At 42.9% G+C, this 14,506-nt stretch overlaps 1 protein-coding gene across 3 annotated transcripts in view; it reads left to right on the plus strand.

Annotated features, from left to right (window-relative positions):
* ncapg (non-SMC condensin I complex, subunit G) overlaps positions 1-14,506 on the plus strand; it is an 18,428-nt gene continuing 3,922 nt past the window's right edge. The window contains exons 1-16 of one of the 3 annotated variants that reach the window (XM_061771175.1): positions 1-73; positions 206-377; positions 465-698; positions 1,056-1,284; positions 2,744-2,889; positions 2,986-3,070; positions 3,149-3,341; positions 3,416-3,565; positions 5,442-5,582; positions 5,659-5,782; positions 6,898-6,987; positions 7,444-7,632; positions 10,236-10,346; positions 10,532-10,651; positions 12,295-12,528; positions 13,155-13,336. In XM_061771175.1, coding sequence (XP_061627159.1) covers positions 288-377; positions 465-698; positions 1,056-1,284; positions 2,744-2,889; positions 2,986-3,070; positions 3,149-3,341; positions 3,416-3,565; positions 5,442-5,582; positions 5,659-5,782; positions 6,898-6,987; positions 7,444-7,632; positions 10,236-10,346; positions 10,532-10,651; positions 12,295-12,528; positions 13,155-13,336 — 2,318 coding nt within the window. In that variant the 5' untranslated portion in view covers positions 1-73; positions 206-287. Of the gene's footprint in view, positions 378-464; positions 699-1,055; positions 1,285-2,743; positions 2,890-2,985; positions 3,071-3,148; positions 3,342-3,415; positions 3,566-5,441; positions 5,583-5,658; positions 5,783-6,897; positions 6,988-7,443; positions 7,633-10,235; positions 10,347-10,531; positions 10,652-12,294; positions 12,529-13,154; positions 13,337-14,506 lie in introns of all 3 variants that reach the window. The other 2 variants (XM_061771174.1, XM_061771176.1) reach the window with 2 other exon arrangements.

A 14,506-nucleotide genomic window follows, 5' to 3' on the forward strand; every position in this document is an offset into this window, starting at 1 on the left:
TTCCAGTTGTCGCGAGATTAGGACCGGATTTGAAAACAGGCGGCAGAGTCGCGTTCGCGAACAAGCCGGAAAGGTAATTGACCTCACTTGGAATCACCACACGCGCGTTTATTGGCCTGTGTGTTATGCATGTTGCAGCTGTGTAGCGTCTCTTCAGAGCGAAGACATTCATTTACGCGGTGTATTTCTCCCGGGGTTTTGTGAGGAGTGGCTTTGCTACATTTGCTAACGACAACAGAGAGAAAAGTGCAATTTCGACGCGTGCTGTCGTCGCCTTTCAAGGAAACATGGCCGTCAAGGAGGCGTTTCAATGCGCCCAGAAGGGCCACAACAACAAGGCCAAGCTGGTGGCGAGCCTGAACAACCGCTACAACGCTGTGAGTCTCTCTTGTTACACTTCGATCTGTCGTGGAAGCTTCGGAATACATTTTCTGTTGTCTGTCTCTCATTCCTCTCGCTATCAGCTGGAGGACAAGACCTCGTTCCATGAGGAGTTTGTCAGCAATCTGAAACACGCCATGATTGTTTACAAGCGGGAGCCCACTGTGGAAAATGTCATCGAGTTTGCGGCGAGATTCGCCACAAGTCTCCAGTGTCCACCTAACGCAGCAGCAGAAGAACAACAACAACAACAAGAGGAGGAGGAGGAGGAGGAGGATCATCCATTTTTGAGTTTCCTTTTCAACTTCTTGCTGGAGGTGTGTGTGTGTGTGCATATTACCCTTATACACTTATACAACTTTAAGCACTATGTACAGTTTGTATGTACACTTCTGACTTTGAAGAACGTAATGAACAATTGCCTAAAAGTCCTTCTCATTATTCAGGCATTTAGCCAATGGAAAGCATTTAGATGAAAAATTTCGAGTTTAGCTACAATTTTATTTATAAAATAAAAAAAAAAGTCTCAAAAGTCTGAGCTCGGCTCCAGCATACATTAATGAGGACAAGAACTATAGAAAATGGAGACAATGTATGTACAAAATGTTCTTAGTTTTAATTTCATAAAAAATGTCCCTGTTGTCTGAACCGACGTGTTCTCTCCATCGTCTCAGTCTCATAAGGCGAGCAGCCACGCAGTGCGCTTCCGCGTGTGCCAGCTCATCAACAAGCTGCTCGGCAGCATGGCGGAGAACGCTCGGATCGACGACGACCTCTTCGACGGCATCCATCGAGCCATGCTGGTCCGTGTCACCGACAGGTTTCCCAACGTGCGCATCCAGGCCGCCTTGGCCATGACTCGACTGCAGCAGCCGAGCGATCCCGACTGTCCCACCGTCAATGGTGTGTGTGTGTGTGTGTGTATTCCCCGTGCAGCATCTTTTCATGATATTTGAGAGAAAACATTGAACAGAGGGTCTTAAATGTTTTAGGTTAGAATACAGAATTCTTAAAGTACTCTTTTAATTTGTGGCTTAAAGGTATATTGCAAAGGTCTTGGCTAGGGTTGCTGTTTAATTACCTTTTTATGTAGTCATTTTGAAATAGTAAAGCAGTAAATAATAGGATGGATACATTTACCAGGGTTGCAAAAAAAAATACAAAAGTATTTCCGTTAAACTTTGCTGAGGAATGTTGTACGGCTAAAGGAAAAACCCTCTTTCATTTTTTTCCATTTATTTTGGCGCATTTGGACAAAGGTGCCCATACAGGAATTTATTTGAACCGTTTAAGGTCGACATGGAAATTTGGCTTCTTTGCGTCTATACAATGATAAGCAGCATAATCTCAGTGAAGTGGCTTACCTGGTAGAGGGGTTTGGCCGCATGTGCCGCATGCACAGATTCGCACACTAATTGACAGGTGTATTTTGCCAGCTTTGTGACAAAGTGCTGGCTTCCCAAGTGAAAAGGAAACCCTTCCATCAAGCCATTTTCTTCCGCTTATCCGGGTTTGTGTGGCGGGGGGGCGGAATCTTAAGCAGGGAAGCCTGGACTTTCTCCCCAGCCACTTCGTCCAGCTCTTCCTGGGGGATCCCGAGGTGTTCCCAGGCAAGCCGGGCGGCATCGTGCTGAGCGTTTGTCCCGGTGGGACGTGCCCGGAACACATCCGCAGGTAGGCATCCTAATCGGATGCCCGAGCCACCCGGTGTGGCTCCTCTCAATGCGGAGGAGCAACGGCTCTGCTCTGAGCTCCTCTCGGAACACCGAGCTTCTCACCCTATCTCAAAGGGAGAGCCCGGACAATCTGCGGAGGAAACTCATTTCGGCCGCTTGTGTCCGTGATCTCGTTCTTTCGGTGATGACCCAGACCTCGTCACCAGAGGTGAGGGTGGGAACCTATTGCAGATTGACTGATGAATGGAGAGCTTCGCCTTTGGGTTCAGCGGGTCCTTCTTCACCACATTAGACCAATACAGAATCCGCATCACAGCAGACCAATCCATCCGCCTGTCGATCTCCAGCGCCGTTCTTCCCTCACTCGTGAACAAGATTCTGAGATCCTTGAACTCCTCCACCTGGCGCAGGATCCCATCCCTAACCTGGAGAGGGCACGCCACGCCTTTTCTGACCTTTTCTCCTTGAAGTCAATGGCATTAATGGAACCCATCCAAAATTGAAATGGCACCCCACATGTTTTTTTGTCATCCTCCATCAACAAGTAAGCCATTAACTAACAAAATGATGGACAATGACAGATAGAACATTGAAGTTATGTATAGAGGTGAAAGAACAAAGCTCAAAGCCCTTTTGTACAGTACTGTTCCTCCTAATATTTGTTTGTCTCTCTCTTCTTTGCTCAGCCTTCATGCAGATTCTGGAAAATGACACCAATGCAGAGGTGCGCCGGGCTGTCCTCTCTTGCATTGCCATGTCTCCTCGCACCCTCCCGAGAGTACTCAAACGCACCCGTGATGTGAAAGAAAATGTCCGCAAACTAGCCTACCAGGTAGCCACTTATGTAGTGGTGTATTGTAGCATTTTGCTATATTGTAATATATATTTTTTTCATTTGAGAACTCAGTGCGTGACTGTTGTTTGAAAGGTTCTGGCTGACAAGGTTCATTTTAAAGCTCTGTCCATTGCACAAAGAGTGAGTCTGCTGGAGCAGGGACTCCACGACACATCAGGTAACGGTGGTTTCGGCCTGCTTTCAGTTCATACAGAGCTTTAAAATGGTTTTGGATGACCGGTTGCATGTGTTGTAGAAGTAGTAAAGGAGATGGTGTGCTCCCGTCTACTGCCTGCCTGGCTTATTCGACTGGATGGAAATATCCTGGAGCTTCTCCACAGACTTGATGTGGAGAACTGTGCCCAAACAGCTTTGGACATGCTGAAAGCTATTTTCAAAGGCTTGGACGTTGATGAGTTGCTGCAGAACAGATTGCAGTTGAACAGCAGGTACACTTATACGGGTTGTTATATCCTGCCTTTTGAATTGGTAACCGTGATTGAATTTCTGTGTGTTTGAACAGGAAGCTCATCCCAGTGGAGGCACTGACATGCGAGAATGTGCTCTACTGGCGAGCTCTGTGCAAGTTCATCAAGGACAAAGGCGATGGCGGTGACGAAATGTTGGAGCAGGTCTTGCCGGACGCTGCCACTTACGCCGACTACCTCTATGGGTAGGAGAGACTGTACGCACACACACAAGTGTAGCAACAAAGTGTAGCATTTATTAATCAGGTGCGTCATGATTTATTAAAAAAAAAAAAAAAAAGCTCACATTTGTTTTTTAATGTTTTTCTTTCATTTGCAGAAATTGTTGTAAGTTAGTTGGGCGCCATTAGTAATACTATAACCAAGGGCATGTGGAGACCTTTGGAAGTTAAAAAGGTGGGCACATGGAACAAGAGTTTGGAACGTCTTCGCATAGCATCTCAGGCTATTGAGGAAAACAGAATAGGACATGTTTGTGGATTTATTCTCTAAAACTGTTTTTGGTGTCACTGAAAGACTGTTGACAAACTGATGTGAGAATGTGGTCCATCTCACATTCTCCATCCACAGCATTGCATTGCTTCTCTGCCTTACATGACTGTTGAATTCAAAAGAGAGCTTTTTATACTGTAAAGTGAGACGCATCAATGAAGCACCTTCTGCAGGTAAATTCATCATACTGCTGACCTCGAGTGAATTTACCAAGCCATTATCATAAAATGAAAATGCTTTAATGAACATTTCACGACTTCTATTGAGTACATTGAATACAATGACATTAAGTCAGAACTGGCCAGATAATTAAATGTCCAATGATTGCGCAAGATGGGAAGGAAGTGAAAATGAATGGAGTCATTTTTTAAAAATATAATTTTAAAAAAGTCCAAATCCTTAGCTTTTCAGTCAAATTGGCCTAAGTTCTGATTTCTTTAGTCGTCTGTGAAAGCAAGCAAACTACCTTTTGTGTTTTAAGCAAAACAAGACATTCCTGGTCTTCAGCTTTTGGAAAAGTGATCTTCATTTTTGCCTATGTTAGAAATCAAACACTAACCCGAAAAGTGCCGGTCCCGATCCCAATTTGATATCCAGAGGCCCACCAAAACCTTTAAGAGGCTATAGCATCAATAATATTCATAACAATGCTCCATAAATAGGTATGTGCAAAGCAATGAGTGGCTTTGATTAATGTATGATTAAAATAGCTAGCAAGCAAGCTAATATACTGTAGGTAACTATATCAGTCTTTCATCAGTGCTCTGATTTGACTTTGTGACGCAACAAAGTCGATCAAAATGCTAACTTTTGATTTCGGAGCTGCACCACACTGAGTCACAGACATAACGTTAACATGTCCTATTAATTTGTCCCACATTGTCTACATGAACATGTAAAAGTGTTCCTCAACTTACATGGCTTGTTTGCTCAATTTTGATCAGCTCCGGTGCTCCTTCGTGTCCGCGCCATGACTTAGTGATGCATTCAAGAGCAGCTCGCAAATGCGTGTAACCGCATGTTCAAAATGAATCAATAGTTTTAACTGTAAAATTGTGTTTGTGTGTATAAGCAAGGGGTGGCAGGGGACATAATCAGCGGTGGCTTGTTTCCCGCCTCTGATTCTAGTCTAACTTGAGCTCAAATTTTGCCACATAAACGTGAATCTCACTCGTGGTCGAGAGGGCCTGCGACAGCCCCTCCCCTCTCTCATGCACACACGCTTTTCAAACTCTTATAACTTTACCAGTAAATAATATCTTCATTCATTTTTTTTTCAACATGGTTACATTACATTTTATCGATGACAAGCCCCAGACAGGCTTACACACAGTCGTGCACAAAAAATAAACACAAATTTTAAAACGGGGCACCTTGGGCATCGAGGGCAGAAGAGCAGGCCCCCGGCACGGACCCGACTAAAACTATTCCAAACAAATTTGAATTGTACTATTAGCGTGATTTACCATTGACAGTCTTTCACTGGGCACTCCATGAGGTATAGCTGCTTTTGTCCTTGTATTAATATCCTCTTGTTGTTCTGTCACCGTCAACTCTGACGCGGCGCAGGTATTTGAAGGCGGTTCCGGTGCTGTCGGAGGAGCAGAGAGCCGACTTCAGCCAGCTGGAATTGGTTATGACCAAGGATTTTATCTCACAGCAGCTCATCCATCTCATTGGCTGCCTGGACACCAACGAGGAGGGTGGTAGGTAAGAGAGACGCCTCAGTGGAATGGTTCTAGTTTTGTTTTCTCTTCTCTTGTGTGATATTTGTTCGTCTTTACAGGAAGCGTGTTCTGGCTGTGCTGCAGGAGATGTTGACTCTGCCACAGACGCCGTCCTCGCTGGTCGTCTTGCTCACTGAGAAGCTCCTCACACTCGTGCCCGATGACCACCGACGCATTCAGACCGTGAGATGCATTTCTCTCGTCTCTTTAAGGATACATAACACTTACCCCAACATAATCAAATGAGATGAATTTGCTTTAGTTTTTCATCATGCATCAATTCATTTTTGAAGTGGCTTTAATAGTTCCCAGATGATGTAACTGCTTCCACTTACGAAATGGTTGCAAACAGATTGGAGCTTATTTACAAAAGCACAGTCAGTGCTTTACTGCTATTTAGTGAGTTTTGCAACCCTTTAGTGGCTATAAAAAAAAAAAAAAATATACAAAATAAAAAAGTGACTAGCACACTAATTCCAGCTAAGAAACTGACAACATGAGCAAAATCATTTTCACCGGAGACTGGTGGAAGGCAGTTGCAGAGTAAATCACGCTGAACATTGCCAAAGATGATATTTTGCCAAGCAGTGAATTCTTTTCATGTTGGAAGCTTTTGACCCGAGGTATGTGTGTCCAAGCCAATATTTTACCGAGGTCACCTTGCCTCGCCTGTGCAACTCTACATGAGAAAAGACAGAAGCTCTCCCACGTGGGGGTGTGCCGTTATTCATGGCAACGGACAAATGGACCAGCCGAGGACTTTGAAAGCTCAATTGATTGTCAAATTGTTGAACATTTGAAATGTTGATTTTATGAAGATTCGTGTTTACATGTTTTGTCAAGCAGGTATTTTTTTTCCAACAGAAAAAACAGATTTTCACATTATCATTATCTATTATTATTATTACAAAAATATTTTCTGTGGAAAGTAGATTAAAATGTAAAAAAAAATGTGAAAAGCTTTTATTTAAAGGTCATATTGCCCAGCCCTACAACAGAGTGTCGAAATTACATCTTCAAAACACTGATGAAGAGCAAATAAATTGGGAAATGTGCTAATTGAAAGCCAGATTATTTATACAGCCCTGGAACTATGCAGTTGTCCCTAATGTTGTGGCCAGTGAGTGTATATTGCTGACCTTATGCATTACTTTTCCAGAAGTTGATCTTTGGGGAAAAAATAGGACAGACCTGCTTATCATCCAGGAACAACTGGCTAACACTGTTCTCACTGGCATGAAATGCAACGGGGTGTCTGTCACTAAGAGTGAACTTTAATTGGATTATTTTGTCTCCAGGTGGCAGAAATAATCTCGGACGTGCGGGCACCAATCACGGAAGCGAGTCAGCCGGTGGACGAGAACGCCAGCCGTCGCCAGCAGGTTCAGGTTAGAGCATGCCGACAATCCTCCTCCAAATGTTCTCCCTCCAACCAGCAGATGGCTGTTATTTATTTTAGCAGGCAAAGTGTGTGTGTCTGACTGATGAAAGGTGGATATATTCTGAATGCTGAGCTGCTCTCCGCCTGCTTGAATAAATAGAAAGTCATGTTTTTTCCTGTTTTTCCATCAGTGAGAACCTCTCAGCATTTATACTTCTTCCTTTCATCTTAATCTGAATAACCATCTTTCGTTCTCATCTCCTCCATGCACCTGTTCCCTCGGCATCCCTTTATCAATTCTTCAGAGAGTACTGTCTCCAGACAGCGGCAGCCTGGCCCAGAGCATTAGCTGTTGTTGGTGGTGGTGGTGGTGCATGCCGTTGGCTCCTGTCAAGAATCCTCTGGAGTGCTCAGAGGAGGAATAACCTCCCCTCCTCTCCTTGCTTTTCCATCTCCAATTCAGCTAGCAGAGGTGAAGGTGCGCATTATGGAGGCCAAACACGCCCTAGAGGAGTGCATCGCCGCTCAGGACTTCAGCCGCGCTGCAGAATTGAAGGAGTTCATCTCAGAGCAGGAGAACCAGCGCAACAAGGTCCTCCAGGAGATCGCAGCGAGCGTTCAGACGGTCGACAATGAGATTCGCACTGAGAAGGTACTTGACGTTTCGGGCACCGGGTCAGGCTGTGTCTACACTACGCGTACGTCATTTGTACAGATGCGTTCAGTTATAGGGTCTGGCATGAATAGCGAAAAACCACAAGTAACTGATGCCCTCCCTTCACATTTTTTAAAAATAATTGCCTTTTTAATAGGTTAAACCATAAACAGTTGAATATCATTTCATACTCCTCTTACATTTCCCTTAAAAAAATGGTTTACAGATTATTTAATCATTCATTCATCTTCCGTTCCGCTTCTCCTCACGTGGTTCGCGGGCGTGCTGGAGCCTATTCCAGCTGACTTCGGGCGAGAGGCGGGGTACACCCTGAACCGGTCGCCAGCCAATCGCAGTGCACATAGAAACACAACCATTCGCACTCACATTCACACCTACGGGCAGTTTAGAGTCTGGTTTACAGATTAGTAGATTTAAAATAAAAATAAATGCAGAAGAAATTTGCATGTGCAGTGCTGTGAAAAAGTATTGGCCCTCTTCTCTAATCCTTCTTTTTGCAGTTTCCCCAATTTGATGTTTGAGATTAAAATAAATTAAAATATAATAAGTAGATTAAAATAAATGTAAATGTCAGACAAAGATAACCCAAGTAAACATAAAATTACATTTTTAAATGATTTTATTTATTAAGGGGGGGAAAAAAACTATTCAAAGTGTGTTGGAAATTGACAGAGACAGAGGGTGAAAGAAGTGGAAGAGGAGACAGAGGGGGAGCTCTCTTAATGCTCTTTGCAAGCCCCCACACTCTCTCTGAAGCCGAAACTCCAAAAAACAGATTCAGTACATTTCCATAATCAGGAAATTCCCACCAGCTGTTGTAGCCACTTGGGAATGTCCTTGGATAAGACAATGCTTGCTGCTATTAGCAAGGTTAGACATCTCAGACAATTTAGACCAGAGTTTGAAACAATAAAAGAATACATCATAAAGGAAAGGCACTAAACCTTATACCGTAATTTAGCGTGTATAATTCACACCCATGTATAATGCGCACCCCCAAAGTTGACCTCAAAGTTCTGGAAAACCCTTCTACCTATGGATAATGCATTTTTACAATGCATGATTTTGCTTCTACCCAGATGATCAAATCATGAAGTATTTTTTCAAAGAATTATTCTGAAGTTAAGCACTTTATTTGAAAATGTAATACTTTTTTTTTTACTTGCTCTTATTTTTAAATTCACAGCCTTACTTTTATTTAGTAAATGAGAAAACACACAGTTGTGCTCATATGTTTGATTACCCAGGCAGAATTTGTAAAATGTGTACAATTCTTTAAAGAAAACATGAAGGGCTAGGCGAAACACATTTAATTTGATTTCAATGGGATTCAAATTAAACTGTCAAGCATTTCAGAAAAGCTTTATCATTAAACAAAACCTAACCATGAAGAAGTGAATGATGGTTGTTTTTCAGTCATATTTAAAACAAAAAAAATTTTTCAAAAATTCTGCCAGGGTATGTAAACTTATGAGCACAACTGTACATACAGTATATGCAGTCATACGTACCCCTGTCATTGGAATGAAAGTGTAGGCTACACCTTTTGCATAACCTCTAGGTGGCGGTGACATTGGAATGAAAGTGTACAGCTTTTTCATAACCTCTAGATGGCGGCATACATTTATAAAATGTGAAAGCTTTTTCATTTTCCCCTATACCCATGTACAATGCGCTCTATTGACTTATGACAATTTTTTGGGGGAATAATTGCGCATTATACAAGAGAAATTACGGTAAATGTGTATATACGTAATTTTGCCAACTCAAAAGGTACGTGGCCCTGTGTGGAAACAATAATTGCTTCCTCAACCTAAGAACTGGTTGGGCCATCCTCAGTAGCAACAAGGGAAATTAGGAGTTTTCTATAACTGGCAATGAGTCTTTTACATCTGCGTGGAGATATTTTGACCCATTCGTCCTTGCAAAATTGTTTGAATTCACCAACAATGAAGGGTTTTCGAGTATGCACAGTCTTTTTATGGTCACGTCATGGCATTGCAATTCGATTCAACATTAACGGTGGCCACTACGCCGCTGTGTCGCTCCACCACCTACATATCGAGACTGGCCCGCTCAGGCATGTGCAAATTTCAAGCACCTAAAATTTTCCCCTGCCTTAAATGACCCAAAAGTGAATTTTCAGTGTTGGTCGGAAATTCTTTTATCACCGAAACATCCTGTCCAAGACAGGATTTTGTGATGACGCGAGGAGAAACAGCGACCAGCACCGCCTGCCTGGATAACCTGGCACGCATTCGGGTGAACCTCAAGAAAACAGCAGAAGCTAACACAGCTAAAAAGGAAGTGGCAATTCCGCTGAATGGCCACTGCATGGAATAAGGCTGTTTGCCGCATCGTGAGGTCACGAGGATACTCTTTAGCCCTGCCCACAAACTAAGGAGATTTTACAAGGTGAAAAGGAGTTTTAAGCTGTAGCTCAACAATTCACTACCATATTGTTCTCAGTGTTTCCACAGGTTTTTCAGCACTTCTCTTCAAACATATTGAATGTGTTTAGAAACAAAACCCAGATTTATGGTTTGGGGGTCTTTAACAGATCCATTTTGTGTGTTTAGAATGACCCGGAGACACTGCTGAGATGTCTGACAATGTGCGCTGAGCTGCTCAAGCAGATGGACGTCAAGAATCGAAGCAGCCCGACAATAAGCGCTTTAATGTCCTCACTGGTAAAATCTACCACCTCAATGGCATTTTCACCAATAGAGTATCACCCATGTGACTCTTGGACAGTATATCTAATTCATTGTGTCAAAACAACTAGCCATTAGCATGTGTAGCTTAATGAATGTGTGGCTGTTATTTTTGATGAGTTTCATAGATTGCTGGTTGAATGGAATTCTTTTCCCGTCAGATCCTGCCCAGCATCGCAAGCGCTCACCCCACTGTCCGAAGTATGGCTGTGGTATGTCTGGGTACATGTGCTCTGCACAACAGGGAGGTTGCCAAAATCCACATGGTCCTTCTGCTACAGGTAATGTTCTGCACATGTTTCCGTTATCTGAATGATGCATGAAACTCTTCAAGAACAGAACTCTAGAGCAGACCTCCAACAAGGCTGCACAATCTAATTTGGATCAGCACCAAATTGCCTTGATAAATAGATTGCCACATGATTATTTATTTTGGTCTCTGACATTATTCGGTCAAAATATACAAAGGATAAAGAACTACAGCACACTTAATAGTAGGGCTGTCACTATTCTCCTGTTGATTATTGGTTGAATAATAATGCCCCGCCACTATTATTTAATTTTTTTTAACTGCTACCATGCATTTTATTCTTATTTATGATCGATGGGCTTCGATCCTTAAACTGCTTGAATTGATGAGTGTATGCTATAAATTTGATGTACAGACTTTCAGACAGCAAAATGCTAAGAGCAATCGCCATTAGCGCTAGCGCTTACCATTTTAGGTAAAAAAAAAAAAAAATCAGCACATTATTAAATCATGTTATATGTACATTACACATCTAACAGAGTCTTAAAAATCACTCCTGTCATTTTTGGCAATGTTTATCAGTGCTCCAACACTGCGTCTGTCTGCAATAAATGTCCATGTGAAACGTTGATTCCGACGCAGACATGTTTCCGAGCACTTTTTTTTTTTTTTTTTGTCCCGGCGGAGCTTCGAGGCATAAATTTTGCGTCAACCTATTTTTGAAGTCGACTTAGCCAAGTTGTTACCATGACCACTGGGGCAGAGCTAGAACAGGCGACAGAGCGGCTACTCAATGTTGTCTCCTTAGCGCCTTTTTTGGCCCCTCTTGTGATTTAAGAAAAAAAAAAACGCACACACACAAACAATGGGCATCAAATCTAGCAAGTTCTTATAGTATAATTGGAGATTCTAGGACTCCCCTCCGGAGCAAGAGATATTCACAACTCCGCTTTCAGACTGCAAAAGACCGGTTCCACAGACCCCCTGAACTGCACTAAGTCACCCCCAGCTCCTGTGTGCGCCACTAACGTTGTGTGTTTTCATTTGTGTGCTGGCTTAAAAATGCAAATAATATGAATGTGCACGTGTTCATGAAAGTAAGGATGATTGCTCTTCTCTTCTTAACTTTTGGCTTTGACATGATACTGGATTCTGGTTGTCTCTTGACAATGGATAATCTAGGAGCCTGTCAGCCCAATATGGGGCAGAGAAGCTCTGTGTGGGGTAGTTATTATGTAAATTAGCCCGCTGTTAAGTAACAATAAGCTTGCTTAAATGTTCCAAAATAGGCAGATACCAAAAGATTGACTTGGTTCTTCAATTCGCAGATACTCCAGAGACCCAACTACAGTGTTGCCTTGACTTTCTGAGTTTAATTAAATGACTACTTAGTTTATTTACGTTTTTCTAATGTTGTGAGTGAGACCTGGGATGCCACAAATTTTGGAACACTCGTAAGTCAAGGTACGACAGTATTTGTCTACAAATGATTAAAAAGTCAAATTTCCATTTCTGACTCCATCTTGGGTGGTTTAATCTATTTCTTCCGTTCTGGCTATAATGCAGCAATTTTACTGGCTCTCTGTAAAAGCGGCTTGAACAAAAAAATCCATTACAAGCTATTGGTAAAACAACAGCATTTTTATTCCATTTTATTTTATTTTTTTAATAAAGATCGCTCAGCTGGACGAGGTCAAGATTCGCATCAGCGCTCTGCGAGCAGTCATCGACCAGCTGCTGCTGTTTGGCTTCCAGCTGCTCTCTGACACCGGCAGCGGTCAGAAGCCTCAGCCGTCGGGATCGCCAGACCAGGAGGCGGCGGAGGAAACGGCGGCACAGGCTGAAGTGAAGGGAGAGGACACCGCTCAGAGCATTTTGGTGATGCTGTCTGAGCTTCTGGACAGTGAGGTCCGCTTGCACACATCATGTCATAACTTTCACTATTCTTGCGACAAATTCCAACATACAATGGAGAGGATTGTCAAAAGGGGGCGTATGTAGTATCTTTAGAGGGCTGTGGTACAGATGGGTGTGTTCAAGTTAAGGAACACAGATGCTGTTGGACTCATTTATTTAGCCGTGGTCTGTAATAATGTGAAGAATCATCAGTAAGCAAAAATAATCATGAAACGAAGTTTCATAAAGGAATACTTAGTAGTCACCTTTTTCGATAACTTAAGCCACCTTCACGTGAAGTTTATTTGTATTAGTATTCTAGCTTAAACAACACGCTAGCACAAATTAACGTGACGTTAATACATGAACGGACAAATAGGCGCACTTGGCACAACCAGAATAATGTCAGCAGTATGTCCTTTTTGTCATTTACATGCCGCTATAAACTTTGGGAATATTGTACAGGCTAACGGTGAAAGCAAAGGAAATTGTGAAGTGCGTTTAAGAACTATCAATAAAGTAGGACACCTCAAATTAAGATGGAAAACGCACAGTCAATGCAAGAATTGCAATGACAGCAACCATGTGAACAGTGTGGGCTTTCTAACACGACACACGTTTTTAAATGTTGCACGCAGGTGTCGGAACTGCGCACGGTGACGGCTGAGGGTCTGGCCAAACTGATGTACACGGGCCGAATGTCCAGTGCTAAGATCCTGTCACGTCTGGTTCTGCTGTGGTACAACCCGCTCACTGAGGACGACGTCCATCTCCGACACTGCCTGGGTGTTTTTTTCCAGCTCTATGCCAGGGAGAGCAGGTCCGGGGGAAAAAAATACCTTCACTACTTTTACTCGTGGAGTGGAACCTCGGTTTTCATACGGTTTGGTTTTCGATGTTTGTTGAAATTTTGTCCCAGGCTTCGTTCATTTGCTTTGTTTTTTTTCATACTAAAACCGCATTACCCCACATGTTCCTCTGAAAGCAATTGGACATTTTTTTTTGGTGCTTATTTATTTCCTGCGACTGCTGGGGGGGCACAGATAGTTGCGAGTGGCAGCCCTTGGATTAAAGAAGGTGACAAATATAATACCATAGAACTGAAGAAAGAACTCTTTGCGAAGTACAACCCCAATTCCAATGAAGTTGGGACGTTGTTAAGCAGAATACAATGATTTGCAAATCATGTTCAACCTATATTTAATTGCATATGCTAGAAAGACATTGTTTTTAGCAAATAATCATGAACTTAGAATTTGATGGCTGCAACACATTCCCAAAAAGCTGGGACAGGGTCATGTTTACCACGGTGTTACATCACCTTTTCTTTTAACAACATTCAATAAATGTTTGGGAACTGAGGACACTAATTGTTGAAGCTTTGTAGCTGGAATTCTTTCCCATTCTTGCTTCATGTACAGCTTCAGCTGTTCAACAGTCCGGGGTCTCCGTTGTCGTATTTTACGCTTCATAATGCGCCACACAATTTTCAATGGGAGACAGGTCTGGACTGCAGGCAGGCCAGTCTCGTACCCGCACTCTTTTACTACGATGCCACGCAGTTGTAACACGTGCAGAATGTGGTTTGGCTTTGTCTTGCTGAAATAAGCAGGGGCGTCCATGAAAAAAACATTGCTTGGATGGCAGCATATGTTTCTCCAAAACCTGTGTGTACCTTTCAGCATTAATGGTGCCTTCACAGATGTGTAAGTTACCCATGCCATTGGCACTAACACAGCCCAATACCATCACAGATGCTGGCTTTTGAACTTTGCGTCCATAACAGTCCGGATGGTTCTTTTCCTCTTTGGCCCGGAGGACACGACATCCACAATTTCCCAAAACAATTTGAAATGTGGACTCGTCGGACCACAGAACACTTTTCCGCTTTGCGTCAGTCCATCTTAGATGAGCTCGGGCCCAGAGAAGCCGGCGGCGTTTCTGGGTGTTGTTAATAAATGGCTTTTGCTTTGCATAGTAGAGTTTCAAG

Source organism: Phyllopteryx taeniolatus, chromosome 4 (genome assembly GCF_024500385.1).
Source record: "Phyllopteryx taeniolatus isolate TA_2022b chromosome 4, UOR_Ptae_1.2, whole genome shotgun sequence".
NCBI lineage: Eukaryota > Metazoa > Chordata > Actinopteri > Syngnathiformes > Syngnathidae > Phyllopteryx > Phyllopteryx taeniolatus.